This window comes from Mus musculus, chromosome 2, assembly GCF_000001635.26.
Source record: "Mus musculus strain C57BL/6J chromosome 2, GRCm38.p6 C57BL/6J".
Classification (NCBI taxonomy): domain Eukaryota; kingdom Metazoa; phylum Chordata; class Mammalia; order Rodentia; family Muridae; genus Mus; species Mus musculus.
Genome location: NC_000068.7, coordinates 80498061 through 80511380, shown reverse-complemented (window position 1 = coordinate 80511380; position 13320 = coordinate 80498061). Strand labels below are relative to the sequence as shown.

The 13320-nt window shown below is 38.4% G+C and overlaps 1 protein-coding gene and 1 pseudogene across 4 annotated transcripts in view; one reads left to right on the top strand and one right to left on the bottom strand.

Annotated features, from left to right (window-relative positions):
• Positions 1 to 10869, top strand: part of Nckap1 (NCK-associated protein 1) — an 80671-nt gene extending 69802 nt beyond the window's left edge. For all 4 annotated transcript variants that reach the window (NM_001355411.1, NM_016965.3, NM_001355410.1 and 1 more), the window contains 5 exons: positions 2576 to 2669; positions 4444 to 4560; positions 5099 to 5208; positions 9067 to 9156; positions 9970 to 10869. In NM_001355411.1, coding sequence (NP_001342340.1) covers positions 2576 to 2669; positions 4444 to 4560; positions 5099 to 5208; positions 9067 to 9156; positions 9970 to 10086 — 528 coding nt within the window. In that variant the 3' untranslated portion in view covers positions 10087 to 10869. The remainder of the gene's footprint in view (positions 1 to 2575; positions 2670 to 4443; positions 4561 to 5098; positions 5209 to 9066; positions 9157 to 9969) is intronic.
• On the bottom strand, positions 11559 to 12174 carry Gm13687 (predicted gene 13687; annotated as a pseudogene).

The window sequence follows — 13320 nt, the reverse complement described above, 5'->3', positions numbered from 1 at the left end:
GCTGTCCACTCTAAATAATCCTCCTGCCTCTGCCTTAGCCTTCCAAATGCTGGGATTACAGATTTATGCCATTGTGCTTGCTTTATTCAAATGGCTTATCTACCACTCTGCTTCCATTATCTGCCTCTCTTCATATGTCTCTTCTGACCTAACAGTCTATGAGCATTCTCTCAGGCTCCATTTACCTCTTCCTTAATTCTACTTGAAACTCTTCCCTTTTCTGTCTCTGCCTTTGGAAGTCCTGCCTGTCTGTGAGGCCAGGTTCACTTGCCATTTTCTAAGAACCTAGATTCCTCAATGATAAAAAAGTTTTTTCTTAGTGCTAGTAGACAATTTTTTTATTTTTCTTCTGCCCATATTTATACTAGATAATAAACAACTTAAAGGCCTTGTTTCTTTTCATTTTTGGTTTTCCTATAATGCTATATAGAAGTTAGCACTTGAGAGTAATGATTGTTCTATAATTTTATGACTGAAACTATGAATAGAGCAGAAAATGAGTTTTTCTAAGTAGAAATAAAATACAAGGTTAAATAGTTCTTATGAGCACACTGATGTTTGGGTGCTGAGAATTCTAATATAGTGCCCGAATTGAATTAATTATCCAATTCTTATTACTTAGTATAATTTTTAAATTGAGTTTTTAGCAAACTTTCAATAAAAAAAAAATGACTTGATTTGAAGATCCCAAACATAATTTTTAGCAGCTTTATTCTTGTGTCATAAAAGATGCTCATCTAAAGTGTACAGTTCCATGGTTTTGAATATAGTCACAGAGTCATGGCCATCACAGGTCACAATTAGTTTTAGAATAGTTTTGTCATCCCCAAGTGCATCAGTACCCAGGGCAGGAGCTCCCCACTTTCAGCTCACTCCCCATCTTAGATGATAGCTACGTCTCTGAAGTCATCCCTCTTTGAGTACTGTGTGTAAATCATTTAACGGAGAGTTTTTTGATTTCGATGTCTTTAACTTAGCATGTTTTCATGGCCCACCATGTTTCAGCATGTGTTAGCACAGTACTTTATTTTTTAGTGTTTTATTGGATGAATGTACTAGTTTGTTTATTCAGTTATCAATTACAGATGTGGGTTGTCTTTACTTTCTAGATGTTGTAAATAATGCTACCTTTTTATCCATGTTGATGTTTTTGGTCTCTTATATAACAAATGGATTCTGTAGAAACTGTTTAGCTTTGAGGAACCACCAAACAGATGGGCTGTGGCGAGACTGGTTTATATTGCTAACAAGGAGGGTGCCAGGGTTTTCTCTATCCAGTCCTTGTCTTCATGTTGAGAGCCATTTTAGTAGGTGTGCAGAGGTATCACGCTGGTTTGGTTTGCATCTCCTTCATTCTCGAGGCTGCCACACGTCTGTGATGTGTCTGTATGGCTTCTTTAGAGAGAGGTTTGTCTGGATCCTTTGCCCATTTTTAGACCGTGTGTCGCCTGTGTTTGCAGAGTTGGATCTCTCCTTTCACTCTTGCCTGGCCTGGGGGTTGAACTCCATCGCCGGGTTTATGCCAGGGGAAAATCCTTTTCCCATTGAGCTGTCACTGGCCTGCATCATTTTATTTTTGAACTATCAAGCAGTAATACATCTTCAGTAGAATCATGGTTCTGAGTTCTCTTTTCAGTTTCTTGCTAGTATCCAAGAATCACAGAACTCTTTCATTTCAGCGTACTTTGACTTATCTGTTTTTTCTTTTGTTTACAGTTTTGCTGTCAAACAAACAAATATTGTCTTGACAAAGGTCATCAGAATTTATGCCTGTATTTTCTTCTAAATTTTTGAAATTTTAGCTTTTACATTTATATCTTTGATGCACTTTGAAATTCAGTTGGTGTATTGTGAGCAGTGTGCGTCTCTGCAACTTAGTTCATGGTTGTTTCTATTTGAGCTTTATTATCTGTTAATATCAATGATAGCCAACTATGTATACAGGTTTTAATTAGAATACCACTCAGCATATCTTGAATGATTAAAATCTATGCATGATAGAAAATTATTAGATTGCTTTATCAGATTCTTAGGTTTTTAATTTTTTTCCTGTAATTAATTTGCTATGTTTATGGCTCTGATTAAGCATTGAATCCCTGAAGTTTTTCACTAAGTAACTGTGGATGTAAGCATAGGTTCAGTCATAATAACTGGCTTTCGGTGTTGACTCTAGCCAGGCTGAGCTGGTGCTCCTTCTGTAGCCAGGCTGGCCTTGAACTCTCAAGTGCAGATATATAGGTGTGAGCCACCACAACTGGCTTTCTTTCTCTCTTTTGACTTGATATTTTACTTCCATCTTTGCAAGACAAAAAGTATCTTTAGGATGATTCTGTGGAGCTTGCCACAGAGAGGCTGCAAGCCTTGTTTGCACAGTGGGAAGTTACAAAGAGCAGGGTTGGAGCGTTGTCTGGTGTGGGTTACCTGCACTGTCAGCCCTGCTTCAGCCAAGGTGCTGAAATCTTCTAGTAGGTTCGTGGGCAGACTGATGGACACCATAGACATTTTCTTACTAAAGTAAACTTTCTCAGACGTTTGTTAAAATATTTATCTCTTTGTAATTGCTGTATTTTGTCAGGTTGCAATGAATGTGTATGAGCTGTCCTCGGCTGCTGGGTTACCATGTGAGATTGATCCTGCCTTAGTCGTAGCTCTTTCCTCACAAAAATCAGGTAAAATGCATTCAAATATGGAGCTTTCTTATTAAAATTATAGGGCAGTCTAGGTATACACGTAGTATTTGTTTTTTAAAATGTCTTATGTTAAGCTTTATTCACCCATTTATTCATTTATAATTGGAATACATCAGGATTCAAAAGACAAAATGCTTTGCTTTGGAGTTTTTGCTATAGCTTAGTCATTACATCCTGTCCAAGCCATACTACCAGATGAAGCTGTTAAAGTCATTTGGTGTAGATAGATAGGGCGGTGCAAAGAAACAGTGCCCTTTCAGCTGTAGTGAGTTCAGGGAGAAGAGGAAGAAATGCATAATACAGACTAAGATGGAAGGACCAATGTAATCAGAGAAAAAACAAGCACTTGGGAAAAAGCTCCTAAGACAGTGAAAGCGAATCGCGAACTGTGCACTGTTAGAGAGCTGTGGTGCTGAGATCGGTGTCTCTGAAGTCAGTGAGTGTGAGAGAAGGGACTGGACACACTTGATATGGAACAGCTCTGCTGGGATGAAGACATAGTGCTTGTGTTGGGAAGCATGGGTAGGCCCTACACACTACACTGTAGCTATATATACCCCAGCTTGTGGAAAGGACTTTGTGAGTTGGAGATAGAAGAAGAGAACATTTGTATGCTGGTGGAAGGCAGCCCTTATGGTAGCCAGAGAGCTGGGACTAGAAAATGGTGTCCTGTTTTAATTAGAATAGATGTTCACCATAAAAAGTTGCTACATTATATAATACTGACCATTTAGAAATTTTAAAACCAGTTCTTTGAAACATAGTATCAACTATGTTCCAAATCTTGGTTTCTCTACAGTGTGAATAAGGTGGGGTGGTTTTTTTTGTTATTGTTGATGATGTTTTTTGTTTGATTGGTTTGGTTTTGGTATTGAAATGCCTTCTCCACCCTTTTGATTTTAATTTCTTTTTAAATTTTTCACTTACTTAATGTATATGAATAATTTGCCTGCACTTATGTGCACTGTGTGCATGCCTGGTACCCAAGGAGTGAAGACGAGGGCATCAGCCTCAGAGCGGGAATTACAGACCATTGGGAGCCATCATGTGGGTGCTGAGAACTGAACTCGGGTCCTCTGCAAGAGCAGCAAGTGCTCTTAGCCACTAAGCCCCTTTTCTACTCTTTTAAGCCAACTTGCAGTCATTGAGTTTATTAGTTTTCTTTTTAATTACACTGTTTTTCCTAATTCAAATAATATATAAATTATTGCTTATAGGTATTTTTATGATCAACCAAAGTTTTAAAAATATACTGTGTTTTTGTTTTCTTGTGATCAATCCATAGTTTCATATAATTGCCAACTGCTGGGTAACTAGAAGTTCTCAGATGTCAGATAAGAAGCCAAGTGCTAGACAGAGCTATTTAAATACGCTAGGTATTTTATTAAAGGTTATTGTTCTTATAGCTACTGAGTATGTTAGATACTTTCATTCATAACTGCTTCCTTCTGTCTTCTAGAATGGAGAAATAAGTAACGCAGTCCCCTTTTCAATACTGGTAACCTTTAAGCAGTGTATTTATATATTCTTAGCTAGCCTAGGGAAAGAAAGGAATTGTTTTTCTTTTAGTGAATTTTCAGATAATAAGATAAGAAATTTATAAATAGTAATATGTATGGTATTCTCATAATTATTCATCAGTTTTCAATTAGGAAATTTAAGTAGTTTATTACCTTTATTTTTTAGGTTAGATTATTAACTTTCAAATAATCTGGAGGAAAGCTTGATTTTCACTCCTTGATTTCTTCTGCAGAGAACATTAGTCCAGAGGAAGAATACAAGATCGCTTGTCTCCTGATGGTCTTTGTAGCAGTTTCCTTGCCTACACTGGCCAGCAATGTAATGTCACAGTACAGCCCTGCAATAGAAGGTACTTGGTTTACAATTGTAACAATGAAAGAACATTGGCTTTAGTGTTACATGTATTTTTCTCTCTGGGTAATGTTCTTTTCTGATAAAATAGTGCTCAAATTCTGCCAAACAGTAGCTTTGGAGTGGGCATCCTAATTTTCTGAACTGTGAAATGTTGTGTAGTTCAGCTGAGAGGTGCAGCAGAGGGTAGTGTGTGTGTTCAGACAGTGGGGTATTTTAGGGCCTGAGAAGGCGTGCCTTAAAATAACTTAGCCCTTATCATTTACAGTTCCAAGGGGTAGGACGAAGCATCATGTCTTTCTAGAGTGTTTGCCTACTAATGAAGTACTGACGTGGTCATTAGTTGCATCCTTGCTGGGATATTTAAAAACATGCATGCTCATAAAATAAAAAGAGTAAGTCACTGTGGACCCTAATTCTTAGTCAGTCATGCTGCCATTCGCGTGGTCTGAGGAGTCACTAAAGCATGCTGTCTGTGTGTTACAATAATATTTTGTGGTCATGCAGACTACACAGCCCTGTTTGTTCTCTCCCAGGACACTGCAACAATATACATTGTTTGGCCAAAGCCATCAACCAGATTGCTGCAGCTTTGTTTACAATTCACAAAGGAAGTATTGAAGACCGACTTAAGGAATTCCTGGCGGTATGTCTAATCAAATAGCTTGACATTTTACAAAGAAAACAAAAAGTTATGCCTATGTTATACAACAGTAAATTCCCATCATTTTTACATCTTATTTAGTGTTCTCCAAAGACATTTTTGTTCTCAGTTTATTAAGTATTAAATCTTGTTTCTTTTTTAATGTTTTGGTTTTAGAAAGATAGATTGCATCAAGGTTATCATTGTTTTCCCTCTAGCTTGGGGTCTTTCCTTCCAGAGCTCTGCTATGTGGCCTGTTTGCTGAAAATAATGTTTGAGAGGTGCAGCAGAGGGTAGTGTGTGTGTTCAGACAGTGGGGTATTTTAGGGTCTGAGAAGGCGTGCCTTAAAATAACTTAGCCCTTATCATTTACAGTTCCAAGGGGTAGGACGATTGTAGAGATTGTCTTCACATTCAAAAGATGTTTTTTTCTTCAAAGAAAGTGGAAGCCTAGAGAGCTAATGTGTTCTTTAAAAGATGCAATTTCGAAAAAACAAAACAAAACAAAAGGCCAGGCAGTGATGGCACACGCCTTTAATCCCAGCTTTTGGGAGGCAGAGAGGCAGGCAAATTTCTTAGTTCAAGGCCAGCCTGGTCTACAGAATGAGTTCCAGGACAACCAGGTCTACACAGAGAAACCCTATCTCGAAAAACCAAAATAAATAAATAAAATAAAATAAAATAAAATAAAATAAAATAAAATAAAATAAAAAAGGATTATTTGCCTCTCAGTTCCCAGACCTACAATGTACAGCTCATAACCACTTGTAACTCCTGTCCCAGGAACTGGCCAGCATGGGTACTACACACACACACACACACACATACACACACCACACACATTTATTCAGGTACTCACACGAAAAATAAAAATAAATATCTAAAACAGTAGCAGAAGGTATGTTTCCTTATTCCTACTTATTTGAAGAAATACTATTAATAGGTACAAAGTCAGCAATAAAAGTATGACTCACAGGGCTATGGCAGTTACGGATACTTACTGCTCTTCCAAAGGTTCAGCTCCTAGCACCCACATTAGACATCTCACTACCTCACTACAGTTCACTACAGTTCTTGGGATTTGATGCCCACTTGTACACAGTCATGAAGGCATATACATATGCACATAAACAAACAAACAAACCATAAAATTACATGTGGCTTGCTACCAAAAGAGAGTAATGTTAAATCTGTCACCAGACATGGTTTAGTGCAGTATTTTTCTTTACCAATGCTTCTTTTTCATAATTGCTTAAAGAACAGATAATTTAAGCAAAATGAACCCTAGAATATTTAGTTTTTTTCTTTGTTGAAAATCTTGTTGGTTTTTATATATATACACACACACACACACACATATATATGTACACATATATAAATACATATATGCAAATACAACAGTTATTTAAGAAGGAACTCAAGTTTGAAAACATTATTATAATTCTGTTGTTTTCCTTTTATTTACTTTACTTGGGGAGTTAATGTCCTTAAAATTACTATGAATACAAACCCAGATTGAAATTGCCTTATTTAGGATCTAAAAAGTACACAGTGTGTTCACCTCTCATGTATAGATTATGCTTTCTGAGTTCCCCACGCCAAGAGGGTACTTGAAGCCAGGAATAGTACTGAACTGTATGCATCCATGCACACACAGGAAAGTATTAGAGTACAATACATTATTAATGGAAATAATAGAAAGGTTTCACCAGTTTGCATGCCATAATAACAGTTAGGAGAGTGAAGTCCCTCGAAATGCTTTGTTGTCTTATGTCCACCCTTCTTGTGACCCTGAGATGACACTGGTGTGTGTGAGGTAAATGGAGGTGACGATGTAGACATTGGTGGACGTTGGAGGTGGGCTTTAGACAGTGCTTCAAGGGGAGGATCCTCTGCTTTGGGTGATAATGATCATTACCGGGAGAATATCTTGACTTGCTGCCAAGAGAGAGTAGTGTTAAGTGTGCCCATCAGACATGGCTGCGAGGAGTTCTTGGACATTAGTAGCAAATAACGGCGATGGCTGGGAATTCTCAACAGCCTTTAAAAGAGACCTTGGAAGGATATTGTAATTAGTTCTTACTGAATATGAAAGCAGTGGTGCAGAGGTTATAATCTTTCAGGGACCATGTGGCTGACCTCAGTGCTGTTTTCCACACAGAGACCTTACTCCTTTAATCTCCACCTTTAGAACCTATGCAGCGTAGAACACTTTGGCATACTTCAGTAACATGTGCTTGGTGCTTCTGCTCTCACTTCCTCTACTTTGTATTGTCTTCTACAGCCCTTGTGAGCTTTGTGTACTGCAGCATGGTCTTCACCAAGTAGTTCAGCAGGTCCTGTCCCACCAACTTGTCTTGTTGTTTTTAAGCGGTTTTCCTAATTTTCCTGTCTATCCCCAGAAAGCCTTCAAAACAACTCATCCATCACTGTATCCATGAGTTCCTCATATCAGTCCTGGTTTTACTAATCCATTGCCGCTTTAATGAATGTTATTGTGCCCACAATAGCAGATAGTTTTCAGTACTGCATTATATCCTGGGGTTTCCTTTGATTGCTAGTTGATTATAGTTAAATACCAGGGAGGTGGATATGGCCTTAATAAACTAAATAATACTCTGGTCAGATTAAAACATTCAGTATCACATTTTCCCCTCCCTCCCTCCCTCCCTCCCTCCCTCCCTCCCTCCCTCCCTCCCTCCCTCCCTTCTTTCATCATCATTTTTGGGATTTTTGAGACAGGGCCTCTATTGTAGTCCTAGCTGTCCTGGAACTCATGTAGACCAGACTGGCCTCGAACTCAGGCGTGCTAAGATTACAGACGTGGTCCAGCATTACATTTTTTTTTCCAGCATTACATTTTTATTGTCTCTTTTTGCAGAAGTTCAGAGTGGTCAGATGTTGTCTGTTAGTTACAAGGCTTTTAATTCAAACCGTCTTCCAACAATATGGCTGTCATTCACATTATAGTTTTTATTTCTGAGGACCTTGTGTCCATCACTCTATACAGTGGCATACACTTTGGCTATAACCTTCAGTTTGACATGTGGTGGCAGCATTAGAATAAATTACCTTCTGCAGATAGATTAGCTTTTCCTAGAGATTTCAGGATCTTGATAGAAACTTGTCTGCTGGGCTAGAGATGGACTGAGGCTGCCACAAGGGGACCACATGGGGGCGGGGAAACCCAGTTGCTAGAACATAGCTGGCGCTAGAGTGGGTGTCATTTATATATTTCATGAAACATTACATTCTCATGTGAAGGAAAGACCTTCTCCCCCCTCCTCCCCCCCTACCCCCCCTCCTCCTCCTCCTCGGCTGTACATTTGCAAGCAGCCATGCTGAGGTGTGGGCACTTGAACAGAAACACTGCATTACCATGTCATTCAGCAGGTAACTAACATGCAGGTATATACATAGTGTGGGTGTGCAGGACAGAGGGACAGCCCTGTTCCTGAGGAAGATGGAGCAGAGTCACACATAGAATGGCATGGAATTCAAAGTTAGAAACTGATTATTGGAAATTAGGAAATTCTGGAATTTTCTATTTTGCTTTCCAACCATATTTGGCCATTAAAAGCAAAACTATTTGTAAAAGGGGGGTGGCTGCTGTAGAGTATTATGGATCTTGGGAAGAGAAAACAATATGAATCATTTTAAGAAACAAACTTGAGCAAAAAGTTAGTTTTGACGAATATTTGATTATATGTATACCTTAATTGTTGATTGATAAGAGGTCTCTAGCTCATCGTACTTTACACATTGAATAACGGAAGCTTGTTGAAGGTTGAGTTGTACTGAGAATGGACGTGAACAGCATTTCTTTGCCAACCTCATTGATTACATGTGTGTTCTTTTAAGCTTGCATCATCCAGTCTACTGAAAATTGGCCAAGAGACAGATAAAACTACAACAAGAAATAGAGAATCTGTTTATTTGCTACTGGATATGGTATGTCTCATTTCAATTTAATTAACTTTTACTGATAACAAAATGTTCCAGTCCTTAGCACTCCTCTTCTTGGCAAGTGAAAGTTTTATTGGTGTTTTGTTCTGTTTCTTTTGTGATTTTTTTTTTCTCCATTTCTTGTGGTCACTTCACTCAAACCATACACTTTCTAAAAATTTCTGCAAAGACTTGCATTGCTCCTTTTTTGCCATAGGTCAGTAATAGGAAGTCGTAAGACCAAAGGTGAGTGTTAACTGTAAGGTTGTGTTCAGGCCTTTTATATTCCTGCTAAGCCGAGTTTAATTCTCTAGCTTGCCATGGCAGTGTCTGAGACTCTTTCTTCTTAGTTTCCTTTGCCTGTAGAGATCTGTGTCTATCTGAAGACTCAGCAGAACTCATGACTCCATTTCTTCCCTAGATGATCTTTCCCAATCACACAGGCCTACATTAGACTTTCTTTCCTCTTGAACTCTAGAATTTACTGCTTTCTATTTAATCATAGCTGGTCTTATTTTTTACTTTACTTTCTAGCTTGATTTTGAGCTTCTTAAAATGTACCATTACATTTGTATTACGTTTGTATTCACTTTTATGTTTAGAGTATTGCTTAAGATGTGTCTTCTATGTGTTACTATTGATTAATTGATAAACTTGAAAATATCATTTAAAAGTATATTGATAGGCTTCACTGTAACACATTTTCATTTTAGATTCTGAAGTAAAATGGTTTGTGTGTGTTTCAAATGAGAAGAACATAGAGTTGTTTTCTACCCCCATTGAGTAACTTGAATTTTGATATTTTTTTAACTTTTTCAGATTGTACAAGAATCACCATTCCTGACAATGGATCTCTTGGAATCTTGTTTTCCTTATGTGTTGCTGAGAAATGCATACCATGCTGTCTACAAACAAAGTGTTACATCTTCTGCATAGAGTACTTACTCAAGACAAGCACGAGTTTCTGTTGCCTTGTTTTATCTGTAAACTGTGGAACTATTTTACCTTAAAGCCTGAAAACAGTTTTGTGGATGAAATTTTCTTCATGCTGTTGTATTTTCTGATCATTGGCTTCCTAATATGGTTGTACTACAGTACATTTGATTGATTTAGTTATACATTCTCAAAACTCAGTGAATTCTATGATTTTAGAGTATCATTTGTTTGAAATACCATTAACACTATGTTTTTGATAACTGATAATGAAAAAACTTGCTTGTTTATTTCTGAAAAAGAACTGTATTTAGTGATTATTTTAGATAGTGATATGCTAGCCCCCATCTGTGTGTAAATTATTTCCTATAGGGAGAGTTCTGATCTGTACCTACGGTTCCTTCTGAGATGGAGACTGGATGTGCACATCGGTGATGCTTACGACTACATTTCTACTTTATGTTGAACATTTGCCAAACTAAATACCTAACGCGGTTTAACCTTCCACATGGCAGACAACTTGAGCATCGGAAGCAGGTTCCGAGGTTCTCAGACAGCAGCACATGCTGCCGCCGCCTGTAGAAAGCCTACTGTAGAAACATCTCATCCCGTGCTGCCCGGCTGGCATCTGCACTGCCTTTACCCTGCTGTATAATAAACAACCAGACACTTGGCAACTGTTGATACAGATGGTAGTCCCGAATCACTTTTTATATGTTTTAACATTTGAAATTCAAGTGTACCTGCCATAACATAAATAAACACTAGACTGTATCACACCTTGAATGATTTCTTTAAAATCTTTGGAAACTTATTTGACAATATGAAATTTTTAGTTTAAACTTTGTTAATTTATCAGATTTATTATTACAGAATTTTTTTTAATGTTTTGAAAAATACTTCCGGAAAAATATACTGAAATTGGTGGGGGGCGGGGAGAATGTGTGTGTGTGTGTGTGTGTGTGTGTGTGTGTGTGTGTGTGTGTGTGTTCGGTTTGCTGATTGCCAAATGGAGTTGTTGAGGAATAACAAAAATGGAGTGGCCATGGAACTAGGCTGTGTTGTTACCGATGGGTCAGTGCTAGGTAGGAAGTCCACACGTGCCCTGCTTTGTGTTTGGCGTGGATGGCAGAGTGGCACATCTTGCCTTCTGATTGCTATTAGACAGCCTCTGCTGCTTTGCATTGTATAGCACAGAGCTGCCGTTCATAGCTTCAATGTACACGGCTCACTGAGTCGAGATCAGCAAAATTGCTTATGAACCCATTTCTGTTTCCCTTGTTCAGATATAGAAAGTAGGGTGGGATCATAGGCCCTTTGACTCTCCTACTCCTTTTATGTAGAGTTTGTGTTTAGAAAAGTAAATAGGAAATATAAAGAAAATATCTAATAAAAATTTTTAAAAAAAGAACAGTAAATAGCCATTATTAAGGAATTGACATAGTTTGATAATTCTTTTTTTTTTTTTTTTTTTTTTTTTTAGGTACTATGTGCTTTTAATAGCTCATCACTGGGAATATTTCACAATCAAGAGTAAGATAACAGGCTAACATTACAAATGTAAATGTAGACTTTTAGTTAAGTGTACAGGTCAGCTTTTCGGGAAGCTGACCGAGATAAACAACGTAGGAGGTACAAGTGACCACCTGGAGTTCCTGTACTTCATTCTGCTTGCAGAATATTTATTAAAGTTGTTTAATGTATGACTTTTCATTTGACTTTGTGGAAGTCCTTTATTATAAAGCTAATCCTTCTGCCTGGTGACAAGCAGCAGCCACGACGATCACTCTGGACCCCCTCACTGAATAAATTCCATTTCCTCTTGAGACATAGGTTTCCTTCTATGTAATGATTGTATTATTTCTGCAGTGGCTGGTGGCCCCTGATGCATCAGTAAATCTGGGGACATATTTCCTTTGGGATGCTGTGAAGTGACAGAGGAGTGGGAGGGGAGCAGCAGATCCCAGAGCTTCGGAGACACTGAGGTTAGGGCTGTCTCTTCTGTTGGGAACTTTACTAATCGAGCATGTGGTTTCGCTACCTGCACGACCCTGATGGTGGAAGCCATTCTCGCTGCCCATTGTGGTCCCCAACTGATAAGGATTTCTTAAGGGGAGTTGTAAAATAGTATAGTTTCTATTATTCTCCATGTAATTATGCTAACATTTAATGTTTGCTTCAAAATATTACACTGGGCCAGAAAGATGACTCAGCAGGTAAAGGTGCTTGCCATGGGGCCTGGTGACCTGAAATCAGTCCCTTGGAGTGCCAGCTCCCAGAGGTTGTCCTCTGACCTTCACGTGGATGTGACAAACACATTCCCGCCCCCAACTAAGTAAAAAATGTTTTTAAAATAAATATCACACTGTCATCATCAGTTTGTTTCCTGCACGGCTAACTCTAGAATTTTTCATCCACGTGTTGAGCCTATCAGTAGGCCTAAAAGGGACAAACTGGGGTGAATTGGCAATCTGAAGTCCCAAGGCCTAACCGTGGAGGGTCATGCCTTGTTTCTGATTTCAGTGTGTGCCCTGCTGTTCCTGTGCACCTTCTCCTAACCTGAAGTGTGAGATGGGAGGACTCGTTACTGCTATAGAAATGTCCTGCTCTGGTTGGAGACTGGAAAGCGTAGGTGGGGCTGTGCAGTGCACTCTGGAGACCAGGTTTACCCTGGGAGTGGTTAGTAGTCATGTACTTTAGATAGGCAGCGCAGCCAGATGCTCTGAGGCGGGGTGTTGAAATCACCTAGACCTGAACTGAAGATGATCAGAATAAGCTTTTGGATTTTTATACAAATAAATAATGAAATTGTTTAAAAGCTAGTTTTAGTTGTTTTTTTAATGTTTTTGTTGGATCATTCTTTCTCAGTTGGTCAGCTACTACATTGCTTCCAAACTCATTAAACCACTCTTCTAAGGAGCTATGGAATTGCTTTCAGCTCATGCTAAAGTTGCTTTATATCAACTAGTGACGAAGCTCACTTAACACATTTCCCTTCAATGTAGTTCGAGTATTTGTCATTGCTACAATTTCACTGAGGCATTCTAAGCATTGTATACTACTCAGTGTTCTCAGAAACCATGACATGCCCCTTTTCAAAATGCCCTGTATTTGGGGGTAGGGGGAGGTAGAAAAAAAATGATAGTTTCATATCCACTTATAAAATAACTTGAAAAATAATATCTATAAACTTTGATATTTCTGAATATTTATGTTTCCCAAGCTTCACATGTTGAA